Raw genomic sequence first — 26,204 nt, forward strand, 5'->3', positions numbered from 1 at the left:
GCCGTTTCGTGGGTTTTATATATCTTCAAATTTAAACTTTACAATTCTTGATGTGTACATTTACATTTTACATTTCATCTTCTTGATTCAATTTCTTGACTGTTTGATATATGTCAATTTAAACATTACATTTTTTGTTTATTTATTTTTTCCTCCACAACAGCACCTTGAGCAGTGAAAACGGACGTATTTTAACTAATTACGCAGTGTTATGGGTATTTTGTATTTTCATATTTAAACATTACATATATTAATGTTTCTATGCAGTTTGTTAATAGTTAAATATATGTTAATTTATGCATCACATGTTTTTTATTAAAATTTATTTTTTAGTCTCCACAGCAACGACTTCAGCAGTAGCAACAGATAATTTGTTATGCATACTTATACAACTTTATGGATTTTATGTATCTTTCAATTTAAACGTTACATTTATTGATGTTTCTATGTAGTTTCTTGATAGTTAAATATATGTTAACTTACACATCACATTATGTTTTTTATTTAATTTTTTTTTATAATTTACATTAAATTATTTTTGTTAAGTTTTATATAGTTTTTTAAAGATTTTTTGAGAGTAAATGGTTTCATGTTCCGTAATTTATCTAAAAATTTTCTGATTCTATTAGTATGTTTCACGTTTTCTATATATGCACTACACACATTTCGTGAAGCATGTTATCAATTAGGCCTATTGCAAGATAACATTGTATGGAGAAATACATTAAATGAAGCTGTAGCAACTCGGATGTCTTAACAAATTAGGCAACTGTTTTCCAACATACTGAATCTGTGTGAACCTGATGATCCTTTACATCTTTAAAATACATTTAAAGATTATATGATAGAGGATTACATACACCATTCCATGCCAGTTGTACTGGTGAACAGGCAACTTGGTCAAATTGAATCTATAATTAATGAGAGTGGTAAAACTTTAACTGATAATAATTTGCCTCCTTTAGATCAGTTATTAGATAATGTCCTAGAAAATGACGACAAAGATGTTCAGGTATTTATTGGTCAAGCAAATTTTTTAAAATCAGATCATGTGAAAAACTTAGTAGTTGATTAGAATTTTGCCAACTTATGCTTTGTAGCTTATTAAAATCCACATATCTGGTTTAAAAACATTATCTTTAATAATGCCGATTCCAATCAATTGAAGAAGAGATTAGATAACTTGTAACTTGGATAATATCCTTGACGAAACTCTATATCAGTTCTTAACTTTCCATTATTTTTTAAATAAACTACTCTATGATTTTCTGATGTTGCCTCTATAGTACATCTTTCGCAACCAAGCATTGCAGTGTGTCCCACTACACACTTAATAAATGCACGTGCAGATGCATTACAAATAAATGAACAAACACGAAATGGCAATTCAATGCCATTTGTAGAAATTCCATTTTGGTGCATATAATTAGCTTCTTTCACAAACTCACTTAAGAGTTGATCAATATGATAGGATTTATGATTACCACTGTACAAGGCAACTACAAATGGCTGGTTAACTATACCAATCACTCTACATTAAACAGGCCAAATTTGTAAACGTGATGATTTATGTACAGGTATCCCATCAATATTTATGTCAACTTCTACAGATTTGATTTTTTGTTTGCATCTTTGAAAAATTGATAAAATACCCTTCCTTAATCCTAGGTAAACTTGTTTTCCGCTACATTTATCAACAACATCAACATTACTAGGATTATGTAGTAAGGTGCGACAACCTTTCAGAATATCTTCTTTTGGAAAGCGACCACAAACATAACAACTTATTAAAATACTCTCTTTGAAGTTTATATTTTTCTGCCTATTTGGTACGATCTGATAAAAATTCATGCACAATTTGCTTAATTAAACAAGTATCTTCATCTTATGAGGTAGAACTATATAAGCAATCCAATTTTTCTGCAGAATTAGAATGACTACTTAAATTTAGAGTTATCATTTCCTGAAAATTGTGTGAAAATTTAGTAACATTATAACCACTATCATCCAATATTTATTCAGATGAATCAGAACAACAATTCGATGAAGACAATTTAAAGCATTCAGGAGATAAATTTACAGCTAAGGCTAATCGGTATTTTTTCATATATTCTTACATATACGATGCTGAACTTGCTCGTTTCATTTTTGTTAAATAATTTTTATTATAAATAGGATATCTTACAGCATTTAGTACACACACACATTTATAGAAAAACAATACAGATATTTATCAAACATATAATTATAACAACAATGCTAATAATAAAAACAATAATATTATTAACACAAAAATGTATAATATATATATATATATTTATATATATATATATATATATATATATATATATATATATATTTATATATATATATATATATATATATATTCATACGCAGAAATACACACACATATATGGGTGTATATGTATATATATATATTATGTATACGTAATATATACACATATTCATATATGTATAAGTGTATATATATGTATATATATATATACATATATACTTATCCATACATAATATATACACATATGTATACGTATATGTGCATATATTGTATATATGTGTATGTACATAAACATACACACATATATACATATAAATACATACATAAACACATACATATTTTATGTATGTATGTATTATATGTATGCATTATACATATATATATATAAAATATACATTGTATATATAATATACATACACAAGTGAGTATGTATATATAAATGTATAAACATATATGTATATATATATGTATATATATGTATATATATGTATATATATATATATATATATATATATATATATATATATATATATGTTTGTATATATACATATATACATACACAAACGCTAAAACATATAAATATACATACACAAGCACATCTATAATAATATATATATATATATCTATATATATATATATATATATATATATATATATATATATATATATATATATATATATATATATATATATATTTATATATATCTATATATATATATATATATATATATATATATATATATATCTATATATATATATATATCTATATATATATACCTATATATATATATATATATACATATATATATATATATATATATACTAGGGTGATTCAGATTGTAATAGAAAAAAAAAATGTCACAAAAAACATTCTCCTCAAGGTTGCTTGTGTTCCTTTATCACCTAGGATCATGTGTACCAAAAATTAGACTAAAAGAAGCAATTTTTGGGGTTGCCATGTTTTATAAGATGAATTAACCATTGGTAAAATTTTGTGATTTTCTCAAATTTCGCAAATTTGTTTTTTCATTGTTTATTTATTTATAATTTAGAAATTGATAATAATGCAACCACTAGATCTTCTGCTGAGGTGTGGCTTGTTGGTAAACCTACACAAACTCTGTCGACTGCCAGACTTCCTTCAAGAGGGGATGTTTTTCGAAGGTTGCTCTTCCATCATATAGAAGAGAAACAAGAAGTGAAAAAAAGTATTCGGGCAACAATTGAAGCAGTTCTTGTTATATGGGAGAGAGGAAAAATTCCAACTCAAAGAATTGACAATGCGGAAAGAAAGTTAAAAAAACTTTATGACGAATATCGGCTGCTGAAAAAACACCGAGGATCAAAATTGGACAGCTGTCAAATGAAAGAAGGAATTTTTCACGCTGACCTTGAAGAACTTTTTGATATTTCAACCAAGAATGCATCAGAAGTTATGAAAAACGATGAAGATAAAGCATTTTTACGTCAGCAGCAAGAAGATCCATTAAGTTGTAGTATGGCAGGAATTGATCGGAGTTTAACAGCTAGGGAGGCACGATATTAACAGATAGGCACGGAAACGAGTCCGAGAAACTAAAATGGAATTGAGGCGTCAAAGAAGTCAAGCGGAACTGATGGAAAAAACAGAACTCATTTCTTCTTCATCAGCAGTTGACATTGTGAGTGAAAGTAGCTCTAGTTCCTCGGATGATGATGAATATCAGACTCCTTCCGCTTCCAGCACACTGAGCACAAGTGGTTCAACGAAAAAGAAGATGGAAGTTCTAACAAATAATGTTGTATCATCTCTTGATCGTGTTAATATTTCTGATCGCCGTGCACTCTTCGTGGTTGGAACAGTGTCTCAGGCTCTTGGTCACTCGGTAAAAGATTTATCATTGTCGTACAGCACAATCCGCAGAAAAAGGCGATCTGTTCGTGAAGTGGTGACTACAGCTGACAAGGTTGATTTCTCTCCTGATGATCCACTTCTTCTGCATTGGGATGGAAAGCTCTTACCTGATATCACTGGTGGTCAAAAAAAAGTGGATAGAATTGCCATCCTTGTGACTGGTGGTGGGGTGGAAAAATTGCTGGGCGTTCCAAAGATTGATCGAGGTACAGGTGAGCAACAGGCTGATGCTTGCATGAAGGCTCTTAAAGACTGGAAATTGAAAGAATTTGTTCGGGGACTGGTTTTTGACACTACTTCATCTAACACTGGGTTGAACAATGGTGCCTGCACAATAATGGAGCAGAATCTTGACCGTAATCTTATATGGATAGCATGCAGGCACCATATGTTTGAAGTCATGCTTTCCACCATTTTCTCGACTGCATTTGGAACCAGTGGAGGACCTGAAGTTGGAATTTTTAACCGTTTCCAGAAACAATGGCCAGCAATCAACAAGGAGGTGTTCACTATAGGGAATAAAGAATTTTACAACTGCGATTTTTTTCTCAAACTCCGTGAAGAAATGGTAGTATATTATAGTGAAGCAATTAAAGGTCAACAACCCAGGGATGATTACTTAGAACTCTTGAATTTGTGCCTTATTTTCCTTGGAGGATCAACTACAACATCGGAGTTCAAAGTGAAGTTTCGGGCTCCAGGTGCAACACACAATGCACGTTGGATGGCAAAAGCTATATATTGTATAAAGATATATTTGTTTCAGGATCAATTTGTTATTACTGCAAAGGAAAAGAAAGGAATAACAGATATAAGTCTTTTTGTGGCATTTGTATACGGACAGTTTTGGAATGAAGCTCCGTTAGCTGAACGAGCACCATTCAATGATGCCAAGCTTCTTCAACGGATTCAAGAATATCCAAATCGTACAATTGCAATTAATGCAGCAAAAGTTTTGCATCGCCACCTCTGGTATTTTTCTGAACATCTAATAGGATTGGCTTTCTTCGATTCCCGTGTCGACAACAACACCAAGAGAGACATGGCAAACAACCTGAAACAACAGCCAAGGCAGAAATCTCTCAAAAGACTTGATGCTGCCACATTCGATTGTCACAGCCCATTGTCTTCCTTCGTCACACAACGCACCGCAGAACTTTTCGATCTAATTTTGAAAAATGGAAAAGAAAAAGCTGAATCATTTTTAATGAAAGAATCTTCAGAGTGGGATATGGATTCAACATATCTTGAAATGAAGCACAAGGTTCGTCAAATGAAAGTCGTCAACGATTGCGCGGAACGAGGCATAGCACTTATAACATCCTTTAACTCAAGCGTTACGAAAGATGAAAACCAAAAGCAGTTTCTTCTTAGATTGGTTGATCTTCACCGGAAGGAATTTCCAGTTGCATCAAAGTCTACCCTGATGAAGATGACTGTTGAATGATGAAGATGATTGATTTATTTTTGCCTAGTAATAGTATTTAGTATTTATTATCAATAAGAAATTGATAATAAATAATTCAGTAATATAATATAAAAAATGTAAAAATAAAAAATATTTTTTTTACTTTTTGTAACCTTATACCAAAATGTGACATAACATGGCAACTCCTAAATATCATCCGATTTGATTCAAATTTTGCCCAATAACTACTATTGTCATATAGAACAAGGGCAAGCTTGAGGACAACTAAAGTTTTGAACCTACAAATTTTGCATCACCCTAATATATACTTATACTTAACAAAAACTGTATTCATTTAACATATAAATTTTCTCGACAAACATTTGCCTGTATGTACTTATAACACATTCTAAAATCTTCAGATTAATAAAAATGCAGAAAATTTAAAAAACTTCCTATAATTAAAGGGTTTATTGTGAAACAATGACAAGCCACACTTTTTTCAAAAATGAGTTATTATCATTTTTGTAGTCATAAATAGTATACGCAATAGCCAAAAAGATATTAACGCGTAATTCATAATATTGGAGCTATAACTATAAAATCATCTTACTGTAAGCACTGATTTTATTTCTTTAAATAAAACTTAAAAGTCATTTTTCTCAAATATTTGATTTTGTGGCTTGTCATTGTTTCACAATAAGCCCTTCAGTTATAAACTTCATTTTTTAACAAAAAAACCATTAGTAAAAACTTAATATCGAAATTGGTTTTTTGTTAAAATATAGTAGTCACTTTCATGGAACCAAAACTGTATTCTTGACACGTGTTAATTTAAGTGTTTTCAAGAGTTTTAAACACGCAACAGAAACCACGCGTAACTTTTTAATGAGTTGTGCCGACTGGGATATATATATTTATATAAATATGTTTTTATTTATATATGGATATTTGTATATGTTTGCTTATATGTGTTTAAGTTTACATAAGTTAATATTATGTTGTTTCCATGTTTGAAAAGTGGTGTTTCTTGACAACGCGTAGAGCAAGATTGTGATTCTTGCCAGCCAAGTGGTGTTACTATTTAGTGGTGTTAGTTGACACTTAATGCTATGCGGTGTTACTAAATTGTGGTGTTAATTAGGAGCGTTCAGTGCCAAGCGGTGTTACAAGCGAAGAGCTAGGTTGTGTTGCCTAGCATATTTATTTATTCTGGATACACAAAATATCTGAATATATTGTGTAATGTGCACTTACAAATATCATATTTTGTATATATTTAATAGCGTAGGCAAGATTTTTTGATACTTCAGATGACTCTTTCAACTAAACTTGATTGTGTTAGTTCTTGTCAAATTAAAATATTTTGCAAAATATGGATGTGGTTAGAGCTTGGAAACAAATATGTTTTAAATAAGATAGCTTCCTCCTGAATATAGCTGCCAATTAGTTAATAAAGTAGTTTTTTTAAGCATATAATAATAAACTTAAATTTATCAACAGGTTCTAGATATAATAAACCAATAATATCAATAATAATAATAATCCATAACAAACCTTTTGAGTCGATAAGACGTGTTTTTGTTTGAGCGTAAGTTTCTGGATTCTATATATGTTTGTTTTTTTCGTATACTTTTTATTTCTTTTTTCTCTTATTCTTTTTATCTAACATTATTTCTTTTTCTATAATTGCTTCATCTTATTAGATTATTAATTATTTTCTACTTTCAAATCATAGTATATTATATTGCCTATATTCTTGTCTAAAATAACAGTTTTGTCGTACTTTGCGCACCTATATTTATATATATACCTATACTTATATTTTATTATATATATTTGTATTTGTATATTATTGTTATAAAAATAGTTGTGACTAAGATTTTATTTATGCTTTAGTTCGCTTATATTTTTACAGAGGTTACAAATTTTTCTTTCTTTTTTTCTTGTTTTAAGGAGTTTTGTAAACCTTTCATTTTTCGCTCCTAGTTTAACCGCCAACGTTAAAGCGTGTAAACGATATATTCTAATCTATTGTTCTATTAAATAAGTTTTGAGAATAAATTTTCAACCTTTTTCTTAATTTTTTGTGCACTTTTTGTGCCTTGACAAAATCCAAAATTTATTATCAAATAATAAATATATTTACTGAAAATTTATCACTATATATTTACTAATATTTGTAATCAAATTACTAATATTAGTAAGTTATATACGTATAAATTTATTATATTAAAGTATACATTAAGGTATATTCATATAATCATATAAAATATCAACTTTATTGAAATTTTAAATAAAATTTTTAAAATTTGTAATAAATTGTAACAAATATTGAAAAATTCAAAAACTTGCAATTATTAATTGCATTTCATTGCTAATTATGTCAGCAATCGAAGAAATAGCTACCAACGCTTTTAAAGCGGCAGTAGATCTAAAGGATTTAAATGCTACTCTCATGAAAAGTTACCAGAACGATATTGCTCCTATGATCAAGGCAGCTCTACTTATTGCACTAGCGTAAGAGAAACGATCTAGTGAATTAAGAGAAAAAGCTCTGAAAGACAAAATTGATTTTTACTGGTAAAACAAATTATTGAGTTAAAAGAAATAAAATCAACAGCCACACCATCATATGCATCTTTGTTTAAGGACAAATTGGATGAGAGCAAGCAGCCAGCGGCAACAGTTAAGTACTTTTATCGCTGCTCAAAATAAAAATATTTGCGAGTTAAATGTCATTGGAGTCGGTCTTAATAAGTCTAGTACTGTACACGATAAAAAGCTTGTTGAGGATTTTTTTGTAGCAACAGGATTGGAGGATGCAACTGGTATCGCACGTGTTAACCGCCTTAAATCAAGCAAAAACAAAACAAAATTGTCAAAGGTTTCGTTATTAAATCTTTCATATCGAGCGGAAATACTAAAAAAATTAAAGCGGAAAATACGAGCGGAAATACTAAAAAAAACCCACAAACAAGAGATATACAAGGGTGTCTACGTTCGCAAAGACAGAACGCCAGAGCAACAAACCGAGTGTAACACCACACGCGCCCAACTCAAAAAGCTTAACGACCAACTTGCCGCTGTTTACATTCTCGATAATCCGTTTCGGAATGTTATACATCGAAGAACAGGTCGCATCTGTTGCATCGATGTCATCGAATCAACGTCAAATCAGTGCTACGTATTTTCATCCCCAGCCAGAGCTGTCAGACTACGCTAGTCGCACAGCCGCTCCTAACTCAGAAATCTCCACTGCCAATTAGATGTCCTGGACCAATAACTAAAACAAAAATATAACCGATACAAACCGACGCTTCTACAGTTTCACCAAGCCATCTATGCTACTGGGCAAACAACCCATGTTCACTCAACAATGAAAAACGCTAAGAGCTCTTTGCTAGAATATGAGCTCTACATATATTCAGCCGGTCACACGTTAAATTTTTGGCGGAAACTGGTTCACAGATTTATCAGACGTTGCCGTACCCGGCTACCAATCACATCGCAAAGACAGAGACAACAGGGGTGGTGGAGTTGTAATTTACACAAGAGCCGATATCATAGTCAGCGAAGTTAGTTATACTCAGCTCAACTCAACATCGATTGAGCAAATCTGGCGAAAAATAAAACTTTGTCAAGAATCATTTCTCCTCGGCTGCTTATATGGTCCACACGACAAAAATGATCAAGTTCTTACTCAGTATACCACATCGATCACTACTGCTCAACAAATACTGCCTAATATAAACTGCTCTGCAATGCTACTGTATGGCGATTTCAGTTTTACATCTTATGAGTCTACAAAGGTAACAGCGGTATTGCAACTGCTGCTTACGTAAGTTGTGAGCGTCAAGGTGACATCAGGTTCCAGAAGTGCCTTGATGAATGTCACTTAACTCAGCTTATCACATTCTTAACCTACCGTAGTAGTCGACAGGTCGAGCCTACTAGCACACTCGATCTTATTATAACAAATGAGCCAGACCGTGTAATCTTATTAAACAAAACGATTCTCTTGGTGAAACTCCAATGGGCTAAGCACACTACTTTATCGAAGGTCAATTTGCTGTTGCATGCCTCAATAACTCGCCTACTTTGCCGCTAAAACCTCGACTTATTTGGAGTCGAGCAAACTACGCAGCAATATCAGCACATATTGCAGCTGTTGAATGGGAAACAGTATTCACTGGACTAAATGCAAACGATGATTACAAACTTCTAGAAAACGTGTACAATGAAGCCACTAACCTACACATTCCGTCAACTACCACTCCGTTTACAGAAAAACAGGAGCAATGGGTAAAACCAAAACTTATTGAGGCGGTCAAAGCTAAACGCACCTCTTGGGCCAAGTACATTAATGCAGGTCGAGATACGCACAAATATTTTAAAATATCGCATCGCACTGCCTGCAAAAAAGTTAAAAAAATGGTCAAAGCTGGTAGGCAGAGCTACGAAGAGCTACTCGTCAGAGATTCTGAAAGCAACCCTAAACGCTTACATGCATATGTAAGAAGCAAGCAGAGTTTCAGTAACAACATTACATCACTTGAAACAGTTAATAGCAACATCACAACCGATACCAGCGATATATGCGCATCGTTAAATAACTATTTTCAATCAGTCTTTGTTTTAGAGCCCCTTTGAAAGTTGTACAGAAGCAGTTTGTGTCATCGATCCAGCAAATTTCTCTATCGATATAGTACAAAAATGCCTAAAAAACCTTGATGAAAGATAATCAACCGGCTACAATGGCCTACACCCACGGGTCCTTAGTAAATGTTCAGCTACCTTTGCCAAGCCTCTTTCGCTTATCTATAAGTGCTCCTTGTGGAAAATATTGAATGTAACACCTATTTTCAAGAAAGGGAGTAGGCTAAAAATATCCAACTACCGGCCAGTTATGCTTACTTTCATACCTTGCTAAATTATGGAAAGTATTTTACAAAAAAGAATAATGGAACACTGCGTTGCTAATGGTCTAATTTTTCCAAACAAGTATGGCTTTGTTCATCATAAGGGATGCGTATCAAACCTTTTAGAAACTCAGGATATCATGACGGAAGCAACTCACTGCAGACACGTAGTAGACTTCATTTACACAGACTTTGCAAAAGCGTTCGACAAAGTACCACACAAACGCCTTCTTCATAAGCTGAGAGCGTACGGTATTCAAGGCGCTCTCGTTGACTGGATCGTAGCTTGGCTAAGCAATCGATGTCAACGAGTGGTTATAAACGGAATTTCTTCTGAATGGAAAGCAGTCACTGGTGGAGTGCCTTAAGGCTCGGTCTTGGGCCCATTGCTATTCGTAATCTTTGTAAACAACCTGCCGGATAGAATTACTCATCATATGAAACTATTTGCCGACGACAGCAAAATAATAGGGTTAATTAAAAAGGAGTTGGACAACATCACTCTCCAAGATGACGTTGACAGAGCAGTGAAATGGTCACATATTTGGCTCTTGCATTTCAACGTTGACAAATGCAGATGTAACAAGTCAACGTACAAATACTTAATGTCTAACGACGACGGCACCCATCGTCCTCTCGAAAAAACCGCAGTCGAAAGAGACCTTGGTGTGATGGTCTCGAATGACCTTAACGTCAAACCGCATATAGAGTCAGCCGCATCAGTAGCAAATAGAATGCCCCCATGTTGAGGTTGCTGTACAAGCCTGGTCACCGCATTTAAAATCAGACATTGCTATTCTCGAGCAAATCCAACATCGAGCAACAAAAACAATATCGACTATTAAACACCTGTCCTATGAAGATTGACTCCAGCGGCTCGGTTTAACAAATCTTGAAAAACGCCGCAAAAGAGCAGATCTTATCAAGCAATTCAAAATGTCTCGTAAACTCGAGCTTGTCAGTTTTGTTGTCCCGCAAAAATTTTCAAAAAGTAAAGATAAGTAAATTCTAAAAGGCCATAACCATAAACTAGAACGTCAGATGGTAAAAAACTGTGAGGAGCGATATAACTTTTTTTCAAATAGAATTGTCGCCCCATGAAATGCGCTTTCGCAAGTAGCAGTGAACGCTCAATCCATCAACGCTTTCAAAAACAACATAAGAAAGTAACTTTATAGGTACAACTCCTGCTTTGTCTGTAGCGTCTGTATCTCCATGTTCGTCAGCGTAGAGGGCCTGGTGTAGCACCTCTTCATCAAATTATAAATAGATTATTGTATTTGTATTTGATCACTGAATAATAATAATAATAATAATAATAATAATAATAATAATAATAATAATAACAATCTAAAACAACAAAAGTCCTGCCTCAACCGCTAGTGTCTATTGTTAAAAATGTTTATTAGGTAGCTTCATTACTGAAACTACTTCTTCTAATCATTCACTAAAAGCCAAAAAAACTTTTTTGGAATAAATACCTAATTTTTTTTATCTCACTATGATTTTTTATCTTTAGCATTGTTAATAAAATTACTTTTTTAAAAAAAGAGTATTTCCAACCTTCTAATCAAACACTAGAGTTTTCTAAAATAGCTCACAAAGTAAGTTTTTTATTGAGTTTTAAAATGTGACTAAATTTCTTCACCTTTTTTTTTTCCCCACATGTTATGTAATTTTTCAACATATTACATTTAAATATGTATTCAATAACTTTATTCCATTTTATAAGTAGATTTACTCTTATAATTGGTTTAAAAGTCGCTAATTGTTAATCATTTTGTAAAGGGGTTTACTTGTTCTAAAGACACATTACTAATCTTCATACTATTTACTAAAAGCTATTTAAAAAAATTGCAATTCAAATTGTTGTAATTGTACTTGTAATATTTGGTGTTATCTTTTAATAATTGAGTTATCTAAAACCAATATTATCGGTCCTCAAGTAGTGTACTTTACATATATGGGTTTTTTTTTCTGTTGAGTGTTTATTGCAGAAAAACATTATTTATTTTATGTTTCAAAAAATAAATTATTTCACATTTCTAGCTCCACAAGACTATTTTCACGGGTCCTCATTTCTACGGTTCCACATTTGCTTTGCAAATAAATGTTGTCTTGTTTAAAGGGTTGATATTTAATTATAGAAATATCTTGTTGTGTTACTTATTCAATTAGGTAAATCTAATGCAGTATAAAATAGAAAGTAGTTAACTAACGCATTTAACGCAGTATAAAGTAGGATGTTGTTAAGTTCAGAATTTTTCTTATAAAATAAAAAAACGCTTTAAGTTTTAATAAGCTCTCCACGTCTGAGGAAAGAGTGCGTAAGTCAAATTATTTGCTCAAAAAGCGACTTTTTAAAATGAATTATTTTTCTACTGGTTACTAATTAATATTGAAGTAAGTATGGAATAAGTATAGAAATTATCGGTGTAAATATATAAGTATAGAAATAATCATTGTTGAAAAACCTCTTTATGGATCCAGACACCGAGAATTTAATTTATATGCATATATTTAAGGAAAAGTAAGAAGAAGTCAGTGTAAAATAGACTTACTAAGACCGTACTTTTACAAGTCTATTCAGCTGTATTAATAGATTTAGATCGTAAAAATACATAGATCACGTATATAGCTATATTGATAAAATGTATAATATGAGAAAATTTTGAAATTTTTTTTAACTTTTATAACTATTTAAAAAAAATGTATTTGCAATAAATATATACGGCAAGATTGAAAAAATACAAAACTTATTATGCCATGGGGTGGATTTGAGTCCTCGGAAACAACACTGATGACAGCAAACTAATCTAATGAGCTGTCAAAGATATACGTTTATGTGAAAAGTAAACCATTTTATAATTAGCTATGCGGAAAAGGTGCGCATGATAATTTTTTTCGCTCTTAAGGCAAATTTTTTTAAATGAAATATTCTTCTATCGTTTACTAAGAAGTATTGAAGTAAAAAAAGAATAAGTATAGAAATAATTAATGAGGAATAGATAAGTATAGAAATGGTCGATTTGGTAAAGACCCGTATTTTACGCGTCCGGGTGGCTTCGACATATATTTACAAGGAAAAAGTATAGAAAAAGACGATTTGTAATGGACTTACAAAGAATCGTATTTTGACGGGTCCAATCAGCTAGTACAATTATTAATAATGCATTCACAAAACTTTTTTTTGACAAAAGTTTGTCACAGTTTTTGAGTAGTTCACACTAATTGAGTTTGCCTCAACTTTTGAAGCCTAACTTTCTTTGTTGTTTTGAATTTGCGCAAAATCAAAATTGCCACATATTTTTTAAAACCAATGTATTTTGTGGTATTACTTCTTCGAAAAAAAAAACATAGCAAAATACATTCGTAAAAATTCTAAAACTATTCTAAAAATGTATAGAAGTTAAGACTATTTTTTTGAAAAAAAAGAAAGACAAATCTTGATTTTTATGTGAATTTTATGTACTCAAGTCAAAATAGTCTTATAAGATCCTATAGCAATCCTAAAGATCCAATAGGATTCCGGTAGGATCTATAGGATTCCTAAACGGCTCCAATAGGTATACTATAGGTTCTATAGGAAACCTATGGGACCTATGGGATTACAACAGGAATTTTATTACAATCTTATATGTCTCATAGGTTTGCTACAGGACTAATAGAATTTCTATAAGTGTCCTACAGGTTCTATTGGAACGCTAATGCAATCCCATAGGTCCTATAGGATTCGCATATGTATCCTATAAGTTCTACAGGATACCTTTTGATTCTTATTGCATTCCTATAGGATCTATAGGATTCATACATGCAACCTATAAATTCTATAGGATTACATAAAGACCAACTGATACCTATAGGACTGCAATAGCAATCCTATAGGTCCAATGAGATTCAAATAAACAGAATAAAACTGCTATAAGATTAATAGTATAATCCAATATTAATAATATAATTCGTACAAAAATCATAAAACTCCGATAAAAATAAACCAATTTCCTAACAAATGTAATTATCTTTAACAACTCCTATTGGATTCAATAGGCTTTTTAAATGCAAAATACAACTTCTTCACTGGAAATTTATGGCAAACTAACATTTAAACGTGTATTTGTTCAGCAAATTTCAAAGCAAATTAAAACCTATTGGAATATTAAGAAATTAAAGCCGGGTAAACAAATAATTGATGAAACCCATTTTAAAGCAAATGTGGTTTGGATATCTTTGTAATAATGAAAGAAGAATATATATATTATATATATATTATATATATATATATATATATATTTATATATATATATATATATATATATATATATATATATATATATATATATATATATATATATATATATATATGAAAATATATATATATATATATATATATAAAATATATATATATAAAACATATATATATATATATATATATATATTATAATATATATATAAATTATATATACATATACATATATATATATATATATATATATATATATATATATATATAAAATTTAATATATATATATATATCTATATATATCTATATATATTTATGCATATATATATATATATATATATATGTATGTATATATATTATATATATATATATATATATATAAATATATATATATATACATATATATATATATAATATATTATATACTATTATATATATAATTATATATATATATATAATATATTATATACTATATATATATATATATATATATATATATATATATATATATATATGTATATATATATATATATATATATAAATATATATATATATATATTTATACATATATATATATATATATAATATATTATATACTATATATATATACATAAAATATATATTATATAATATATTATATTATATATATATATATGTATATATATATATATATATATATATATATATATATATATATATATATATATATATATATATATATTGATTTAATAATATAAAATCTCTGTAGTGATTATAATACTTCTTTCAATAATAATTAGCTACATTTCATTAGTAACATTAACTTATTTGCTTAGAATAACATACTTCAATTTGTACTATTGTAACTATAGATGTTTTTTTATTAGCTGGCTGAAGTGGTACAGGGTGAAGATCAGAGAAGCATCGATATAAATCAAAATGCTTTAAAAAAAAAACAACACCAAACTTTGATATCATCAAAGAAAAAATAAACATAACATGTGTATACAGATAATTTTTCTGCCATACACATACATCTGCAGAAGTTCTGGAAGAACTTCGCTATTTACAACTAAATATTTTTGTAAAATTAAACAAATGATCACCAAACATTTAGAAGAAACATTATGCATTAATAAACAACAGTAAATTTTGAGAGAAGATATTGGCGTAGAGAGCATAGATGAAAAGATTTTTGTTTTTTTAAAAAAAAAAATTTTGTAATTTTTTATTCTCTTACATATTTGAATCATTTTTATATTTAACATCTCATAATATTTTCTACATACCTTTATAACTAATTATTTAAATAAATCAATTTGGATTTTTCAGGTCTATGTTAATGGAACCCCCTTTTTCCACTTAAAAGGTAGCTTATTGCATTATAATTTATTTTATCTACATTTAATATAGGGATATACCGAAATTACGGCCGGATTTAAAATAAATTATTTTTTTAAAGATTTGTGAGACAGACTGTGTAAATTAAATCAAAAAATTATTATACTACAAGGAAAGGAAGAACTATAGGTAAAGCTAGGTAAAATATACAAAATTCTCAATAAACACAATGTAATTTTAGGTAAAGCTTCAGTTAAGCAGTCTAAAATAATATTATTTTTTTCCTTTTTGCACTCTTGTCAGTATAAGCTTTTTTGACAATAGGAATTTTAATTGAAACAAAAAAAGACAAAAGATTGCTGCCCGATACCAAACCCTTATTAATATAACAGCCCTTCTTTGTAGCAGCAGGCTATAAGATAGTCGATGTAGTAACACTCCCTTGTCGCAGCAGACTAAGATAGTCGATGCATGTACTAAAGTAATAGTAATTCTTTATGTTTATATAAAAAGGTCACCACTTTGAGCAAGTCAACACATGAAGGCGCAACAATCAAAGAAAAAAAGTTATTTTAGACGGCTTAACTGTAGCTTTACCTACTTTTATTTGCAGTAATCACTTATGTATAAATTTCTCAAAGTTTAGGAATATTGTGGTGCAAAAAGGTTGTTATCCAGTTTTTAGCAACAAACAATCTTTTTTTTTATCAAAAATGCTACTGCCTCTCAAAATAATCTTATTTTTAATGTTTCTAAACTTATAAATAGTTAAAAGTATGGGATGCCTATTTCAGTATATATTTCAATTTTAACCTAAATGTAAAAATATAAAACAAAGAAATAATTTTAAATATAAATATTATGACAGATATTACCTGCATAATGCAGGTAAAATCTGTAATAATATTTAAATTTAAAATTATTATAAATATAAAGACACAAATAAAAACAACATATTAGATATAAATGAAACAAGAATTAATCAATGAAGTAGGTAATATATATATATATATATATATATATATATATATTTATATATATATATATATATATATATATATATATATATATATATATTATAGGTTATAAATATATTATGTAGCCACCATGCTGAGGTGCAGGCTTTCGCTGTCAATCTTGTAGGTAAAAAGTTGCCTAAATATAATTCCTAAAAAAAAAGAATTAGTATATTTGTTTGTTTTATTTACGCAGGAAATACTACTTATTCCAGTTATATCGGCACAAGACGATGAATGGAATATATCAGTTGATGAAAAAGTTTTATTTCATAAAACAAGTTGCTCTTTTTCTGAAGCTCTTCTAGCATAGTTTGCTACATTTCGGATATGCAGTATTAAGTTCCCTAATAGATTATACAAAACATGTCAGCTTTAGAAAAAAAACTTCTTGGTGGAACAGGAAAAGTCTTTTACGCTGCGACCATTTTCTATAGGCGCATGTGGGCTATGTTTTAAAAACGTACTTAACTTTATTTATATAGCGTATTTCAATAAATTATAAATAAAGTATCAAAAAATAATTAAAACTATCAAAAAATAATATTAAATTTGAAAAGAGCTTAATCATAAATAAATTAAATTCAAAAGATAGCTGACTATTTTTTATAGACGCAGTTCACATTTTTTTATCAAAACTATTAAAACAAATGTTTTTATCACATTTTCAGTACTCGATTGGACCTCCTTTGCGCTTGATTACTTGATAAATTCGTTTTCGCATACTTCCCTCTAAGTTTTCCAGTACTTTTGGCTCCATATCCTCCCAGCATTCTGATACTTTTTCTCGATGATAAGCCAATATTTGACCTTTTTCAATATCTTTAAGGACCTTTCTTTTCGGTATTTGGTTAAGTTCAACCTAATTTCGACTCACAAAATAAAAAATACTACATAATATAAGAAATTTGCGACAAAACTCGTAAAAACTTCAGTGCGTCTATAAAAAGTTGCTCGTCAAAATTCGTGAAAAATTTAATGCGTCTATAGAAAATTGCCAAGTAAATATCAAAAATCTAATTATTTTAATACAATTGAGACAATTAATAATTAGATGCATAACAGATCATTGTTTTCTAACATACGCTTATTTAAAAGTACCGTTATAACAATTTTATTACCACTGCAACACTGTAAATCCGCTAAATTCTACATGCGTTTATAGAAAATGGTCACAGTGTGTATATATGTATATATATATATAAATATATATATATATATATATATATATATATATATATATATATATATATATATATATATATATATATATATATATATATATATATATATATAATATATATATATATATATATATATATATATATATATATATATATATATATATATATATATATATATATATATATAAAGGGGTCATGGCAAAAACAGGGGATGTCAATTTTTCGCAAACTGAGAAAACTCAAAATCAATTTTTAAAGACTTCCTTTACCCCTCAATCTTACAAGAAGAAGTTTGATCTTGATTTTTATTTTTTTATTGACCTTAGAATGAATGAAAAAATGAAATGTTTTCAAATAGTTACAAAAACTGTCGGTTTGCTATTGAATTTTGCAACTTGTCTCTAAATATGACGTTCCCTGTTTTTCATTTGCACAGCACATTTCTTTAAAACTGGGAATACCTTTGAGCGATTTAAGCTCTAATATCCTTTCACAAACCAATATTATCTTTTTTTTTTAGTTGCTTTTTATTTCAACGAATATTCAAAAGTATATATAAAAATACTTGACAACATTTTTATTAGTTTTGACTTTGCTCTTGGTTAACTTGGCAATAAATAAGTTTGTATGTACCCTGAAAATATTTTGAAAAAAAAAGTTACTTGCTTTATGAAAATGTACAACTATTTATTAGTCGTTGTTAAGACCTTATGTATTCTTTCAAACCTAGATTTGCTTAGGTTAAATATAGAAAGAAACGCTTTATAATAAGTTTGAATTTTTTCATAGGAGTCTCTTGCTATTAATAAATGATATTGATAAGAATAGCAGTGTAAATCTTTCTCTTTACTTCGTATTCTACGTCTTCTTTGTCTCACTTTTATTGGAGTTATAATTAATATCAAAAAGACATCCTGCTAGTCTTTACATGACATTTATTTAAACTTGGTTAAAACTGTTTGTCTATCTTGCAAACTAATAACTTCAAAACTCTTTAAACGAATGCAGTAACAAGACTCGCCTATTATATGACTTGAAAGTTTCATTTTTTTTTAACTATCGTTAAAAAGTAGCGATAGTAAAAAAAAAATTTATTTAAATTTTTATCGTTTTCTGGCATTTTCTTGCCTTTTTCTAGGTTTTTTGTGAATTCAGGATGTGCGTCTGACATTTTTAAGGCCGTATTTATCTTTTTCAAAACAAAAAAATTTGTCATTCCTGGATTTACGGTAGCAACAGCAATACATTCCCTATTTTTACGTGGCAGGGGTATTTTGACCCCTAAAGTGGCCCTTTAGTTTTTGTTTTTTTCTATAACTTCAATATAGAATGCAGCCTATGATTTGTATAACATGTTAATAAAAAAATATCAAAATTTTCAAAAACTGACATCCTCTGTTTTTGCCCTAACCCCTTCGTATATATATATATATATATATATATATATATATATATATATATATATATATATATATATATATATATATATATATATATATATATATATATATATATATATATATATATATAGGTGTATATGTATAATACGTGTTACATGTACACTTATACACGTACATATGTATATATATATATATATATATATATATATATATATATATATATATATATATATATATATATATATATATAAAACTGTATATAGAATATATATATATATATATACACATTCTATAAACAGTGGCGGATCTAGCTTTTTGGGAGCCCAGGGCTTAAAAATAGCAAGGGGCCCTAGCCCTACACGAATAAAGATTTTTAATTGATTATGCGATTAATTGATTTTCGGTTCATTATTTAAATAAAATGAAAGACAATATTAAAGATTAATTGTTTTTATCATTATTATTCATATTCACTAACAGTCACAAATATCGTAAATATTTAAGCATAATAAATTCATAACAAAAATAAGTTATTTAATTTTAAGATTTTTAATGACGCAGTTTTCGAACCTTTATTAGGGCATATTCCTTTATAACCTCATCGTAGTTTAATGACTTTGTAATTTTATGTTCTATGGATAGAAGCATTAAATCAGCCAATCTGTCATCACTCATTGTATTTCTTTGCTTATTTTTAATTTAGCTCATTCTGGAAAATGATCTTTCTGCTTCACAATTGGTTATAGACATTGTAAGAAAAATTTTCATTACTGTGTACAAATTCGGAAAAGTATCAATAAGGTGTTTGTCATAAATTATTTTTAAAATTTCAGCACAATTAATTTGGCTTTGCTCGTTAACTACAATTATGTTAATACATTCTTTAAAATGAATGCATTCGCTTTTCAGCGTGGCAAAATCTTCAATATCCTCTCTATAAAACTTACATGCATTCTGCATACTGGATTCATCTAATAAAATAAAATTTGAAATAAAATTTATATAAATTTTATTTAATATGTTCAAATTTTAATACCGAGCGAATGAAAAATAATCAGAGGAATTTGCACAAAAATAAACTTAATCATTCAAAGCTGAGTCGCAGGTGCACTATTTTTACAAAAGCTAGCAAAGACACTTAACAATTTTTCAATACAAAAGCATTTGAACATCATCGTAGCGATAACAATGCCAATACAATTTTTATTCTTTATCCTAAAAAATTAGTTTTCGTTCGCTTGAATTTTCACATACACTTACTTATGTTTGAAATAATTAATTATTTAACCACTTTTACATTTGATAAATGAATATTCACGATAATATGTAAAATTTCTCTTTTCATACGGGCCCCTTACTGGTCAGGGCCCCGGGCTTTAGCCCTATTAGCCCATATATAGATCCGCCACTGTCTATATAAATATATATATATATATATATATATATATATATATATATATATATATATATATATATATATTATATAATATAATTCAGGTCATTATTTTTATACGATTCTTAAACGTAAAATTATCTACCTTAATCAATCATAAAAATAGGTTGGGAAAACTGCAGTAGCGCCATATAAATTATAAATTACATGGTTTAAGTAAAATCTCTTTACTACATTTTTCTGACTAAGTTGCTATCAGTCAATAGTATGTAAATGTAGACTTTCCTTTCATTTTAAATATTCATTTAATAATTTCTAGTTTTGAATTATAATTGTTATTTAAGGTGATTAGAGTGGTAATTTATGTTGATGATAAATAAAATTATTTTTTTATAATTTTTTTGTGTATGGTAAATAAAATGAATGATAAAAATATTAGTTATTGTCAACGTAAGTTTAGTAACTTATGTTGATGATAAAGAAATATTTTTTTTTATAATTGTTTTGTGCATAGGAAATAAAATAAATGATAATAATAGTTATTGTCAACGCAAGTTTAGACGCCTGAATAACATAATAAAAGATTTTCTTGAGTCTAGTGATAATGAGTTAAATATAATTGAAGATCTATGTAAAGGACATTGTTTGTCGATCAACATCAAACCTTTTTTACCAAATCAATTTCTTCTGAACATGGAAATTCCTGTTTAAGACCTTGGATATACAGATCAGTACTTCTCGGTTACAAATAATCAAGAAACCATAGGCTCTGCTGAAAAAACCATGCTTTCTTTTAAGGAAGAAATTGCTGCATGGGCAATAAAACTTAAAATTAGTTGCTTGTGTTGCAAGGAACTTCTGAATATTCTTTGTGTAAATAATATTGGGTTACCAAGAGATGGTCGAACATTGCTAAATACACCAAGACATGTTAATGTCCATAATAAATGTGGTGGGGATTTTTTATATTTCGGAATAGAGAGTGGTGTAACAAGGTGTTTAAAAAAAAGTCAAAAAATTGTTTCTCGTGACATAAAAATAAATGTAAATGCTGATGGGTTGCCTTTATTCAAGTCCAGATCAGTACCAATACTTGGACTCTTTAATAAAAATGTTTTTGTGATTGCTTTGTTCTGCGGATCACCATAGCCAAGTCCTCTTGATGATTATTTAAATGAGTTTATCATGGATTGTAAAAATTTATCTAAAAATGAAGTTTATTTAAAAAAAACATCACTACAACCTTAAAATAAATGCTTTTCTAAGTGATGCTCCAGCTAGAGCATACTTAAAAAATACTATGGGTCATTCAATAATTTTTTTAAAAGAATACATAAAGTTAATAGTCCGATTTTGAAGTAGAAGTGAAATCATCGTTCCTGCTGCTTTTGTCACTACTACAATTTAATGCAATGTTAGTATCAGCTGATTCAAGGCGAACAACTCTTCGTTTATTTAAATAAAATTCGAGGGCTCTACTCAAAATCTCATCTCGTTCGTTAAAGGTAAAACTTGGATCATTCCAAGCTATCATTATGCATTCTTCCATTGTCTGGTGTTTCATTTTTAACCGACGATCAGTGAGTATCACTGTCAATATGCTGTAAATGAGTTCCACAGATGAATTAGAGCAACGCATGCAAATAATAAACCCAATGAGAAGAAGCAGGTTTGGAAACTTTTTCATGCTATAAAACATTTTTTGCGAGGCTGCGATTGCTTCATACTCCGCTTTTATCATAATTTTTGCCGCTTTTCATTCAGAGAGAACTATTTTAACGTACAACCCTGCAGTTTCTAGAGAAAATTTGAACTCATTTAGCAATAAAGAGATGCTGACATCGCCATACATCTCATCCTCATTCCAAAATTGTAGATCTAACCAAGTCATTGACTCGAATATTGGGTTTAACAGTGAACCGAATCTTTCGTCTATTTATGGCAGAATGACATCGACTGCAGCTTTCCTTATTTGGATACCAAAATTAATGCTATCAAAGTTAAGATTATTCATATTTTCAAGCTCAATCTGAACAAACTCTTGATTTAATTTTTTCAACTCATGAGTATCTTTAAGTTCTTTTTTTTTTTGGTCGGTTATCCAGTTTTTTGCAAAAATGAGTTATTTATGAGACCTTTATAGTTTTTTCAGTATCTACATAGGTATAAAGTCTGTTTTCCTGCAACAATGTGAAACAAGGTTTGGTCAATATAAAGGGTCTGGTGTCCCCACAATGTTCATAGGAAAAACGTCTTTAGTCCAGAAATGACTTTTCACCTTTTCTATTTAACTTTTAATTTTTGTCAAAATTATATTTCATGTGCCTCAAGACAAATTAAATAAAACACGAAAAAATAACATAAAATTAACCATTAAGAATAAGCCAATGAAGACTAATTATTTTACTATTTAACTCTCTCCTGGACAATTTCTAAAATGTGACAACTGACTTAGACTTCTGAGTGTACAGATATAAATGCTTTATTTATTTTACTATACTAATCATATAATTTATACTTAGTTTTTTTTCCAACTCTTCTAAAAAAAATAAATAAAATAAAGCTTAAGTACTTAAAGTTTTAAAATTCCAGTTACAGTACAAATAAACAAATTCCTATTAACAATTATCTAATAGCAAAAACACTGACTTATATCAGTTTTCAATTCTGTGTCTAAACAATAAAAGCACTTAAATGTATAGACGTTAAAATATCTACTTAACTTTTTAAAAATAAATTCACTAAACTAATGTAACTAATACCTTTATAAGCTCTCTCTTGATCAACTAAAGAAAATAAATTTTAATTAAACTAACTTGATGTAAAATAATAAGAAGCTGTCTTACTAAGAATTTTAAATTTCTTCTCTATTATTGACAATATAATTTTGAGTATTACCTAAGCTCTAAGGCTTATTGTATAAAATTATAAAAACCTACTATTTTACTTTAAAGTCAACAACAATATTTTAAAAAACATTTTAGTTACTTTATAAAAAAATAAAAGTCCTTTTAAACTTTCTACCTCTCTCTTCATTGTTGTCAACTAAATAGAAAAACAAACAAACAACTGATAGTAAATTTTCACTTTGGTAGTAGGTTGTTAAATAGATTAAATAGATCAAAGATTTATAATCTGCTCTAACAGTCTCCAACCTTATCATTAAAAGTCTATCATGCCCTTCAAGTAAAGGCATTTTTACAACTGACACTGAGCGACCTTCTAGAGCTGCTCAACGAATTTCTTCATCTTTCACTTCAGCCATGTTTTCAAATGTAAGAGCAAATGGGTTTTCTTCACTAATAATAGTTTGCAATCGAAACATTAAATCACTTAAGCAAAGATCATTACCATGTTGTTGCATTCTAAAATTTACTGCTGCAGTGGATCATAGATGTATAGTTTACAATATGTCGGCAGAACATCTTGATTTGGTCTTAAATTAACAATACGATGAAAAACTTGACAACATATTCTAAAACATGGCGGCCCATGATTCATGGGTTGAACTACATTAGCTTCAAATGAAGCAAAAGGAAGACAGGCATTGTAATTTCTAATATATTTAAAAAAATTCAGATTGGAATTTCTACCTGCATAGTTTCCTTTAAATAAATCTTCTAAATCTTGTGGAAATGATAAAAGTTGCGACAAAACTACCTTTCCATTATGGCAACATAATAAATGTGTTTCATCAGAAAATTTCTTAGCACCACAATGCTGACAAATATAATTCATTTCTCCTAAATAACTATAATCTGGAATAGTATTACTTCTTGTTATACAATGCATTCTTTCGTATCTAGCAGCAATTGTCGCATTTTATTGATTATTAATTTCATCTCGTCTTAGCCTATTTCTTTCATTTCTGCGATGATTATTTTCAACTCGCCTAACCAAGCTCTCTTCGTTTGGGTTTGAATTATTTGCTGCTTGCTGAGCAGCATTTATTGCATTTTGTCGATTATTAATTTTATCTCGCCCAAGTCTATCTCTTTCATTTGTGCCACAAACAACTTGCCTATTAACATTTCCATTTTCTAAACTAATATCTGCTTCTAACCTATTATCATCCATTTAAACTTCACTTTTAATTGGAAGTAGTAACAAAAAATCTTAAACGAATCCTAAAGATTGCGATCTTACCTATATAATTTTTTTTCTACTCTAAATAGCACACACAAATATTTTTTATATATAACAGACTGTCATTTAAAATAAATTATACAATAATCTCATGACTTTAAATATATATATATATATATATATAATATATATATATATATATATATATATATATATATATATATATATATATATTAGGGTGGAGTGAATTTTAGTTTTTTTTACAATTCGTTTAGGCTGGGTGTGCAAAAGTTGTTTATTTATTTCAGAAATACTCTGGAAAATTATCAATGCTCTTGGAAACTATCTTGAGGTTGCTCAAGACCTCTAAAATTTTAATGGGTCCCTGATATTATGTAAAAAGAAGATTTTCAAAAGTATGTCATGTTGGGTCTCAAAAGAAGCAAAATTTTATAAAAATTTCAAACATAACAATTATTTTAAAAAAAAAATTGTTATTTTATAGTTTACTGCAGAAAAAATGACCTTTTAAACTAAAAATGAAAAGAGTTTATTTTTTTAAATTATAATTTCAAAATAATCTTAAGTTATCATTTTTTTATAAAATAGTTGTTATTTTTGAAATTTTTATAAAATTTTGCTTCTTTTAAGACCCAACATGAAATACTTTTGAAAAAATTTTTTTTACATAATATTAGGGACCCATTAAAGTTTTAAAGGTCTTGAGGCACCTCAAGATAATTTCCTAGAGCATTGATATTTTTCCAGAGTATTTCTGAAATGAATAGACAACTGTTGCACACCCAGGCTAAACGAATTGTAAAAAAAAACTAAAATTCACTCCACCCTAATATATAAATATATATATATAAATATATATATATATATATATATATATATATATATATATATAATATATATATATATATATATATATATATATATATATATATATATATATATATATATATATATATATATCAGCTAGAAGATGTTTGAAAAAAAATTAGCTTAGAAAATAATGATAAAAAAAATTATTAAAAAC

At 28.5% G+C, this 26,204-nt stretch overlaps 1 protein-coding gene across 1 annotated transcript; it reads left to right on the top strand.

The window, feature by feature from the left end:
• Positions 1 to 10,561: 10,561 nt before the first annotated feature.
• LOC136089843 (uncharacterized) lies at positions 10,562 to 10,888 on the top strand. Its single transcript, XM_065815933.1, has one exon. The coding sequence runs from the start codon at positions 10,562 to 10,564 to the stop codon at positions 10,886 to 10,888; it is 327 nt and encodes a 108-aa protein (XP_065672005.1).
• Positions 10,889 to 26,204: the final 15,316 nt, after the last annotated feature.

Source organism: Hydra vulgaris, chromosome 13, assembly GCF_038396675.1.
Source record: "Hydra vulgaris chromosome 13, alternate assembly HydraT2T_AEP".
NCBI lineage: Eukaryota > Metazoa > Cnidaria > Hydrozoa > Anthoathecata > Hydridae > Hydra > Hydra vulgaris.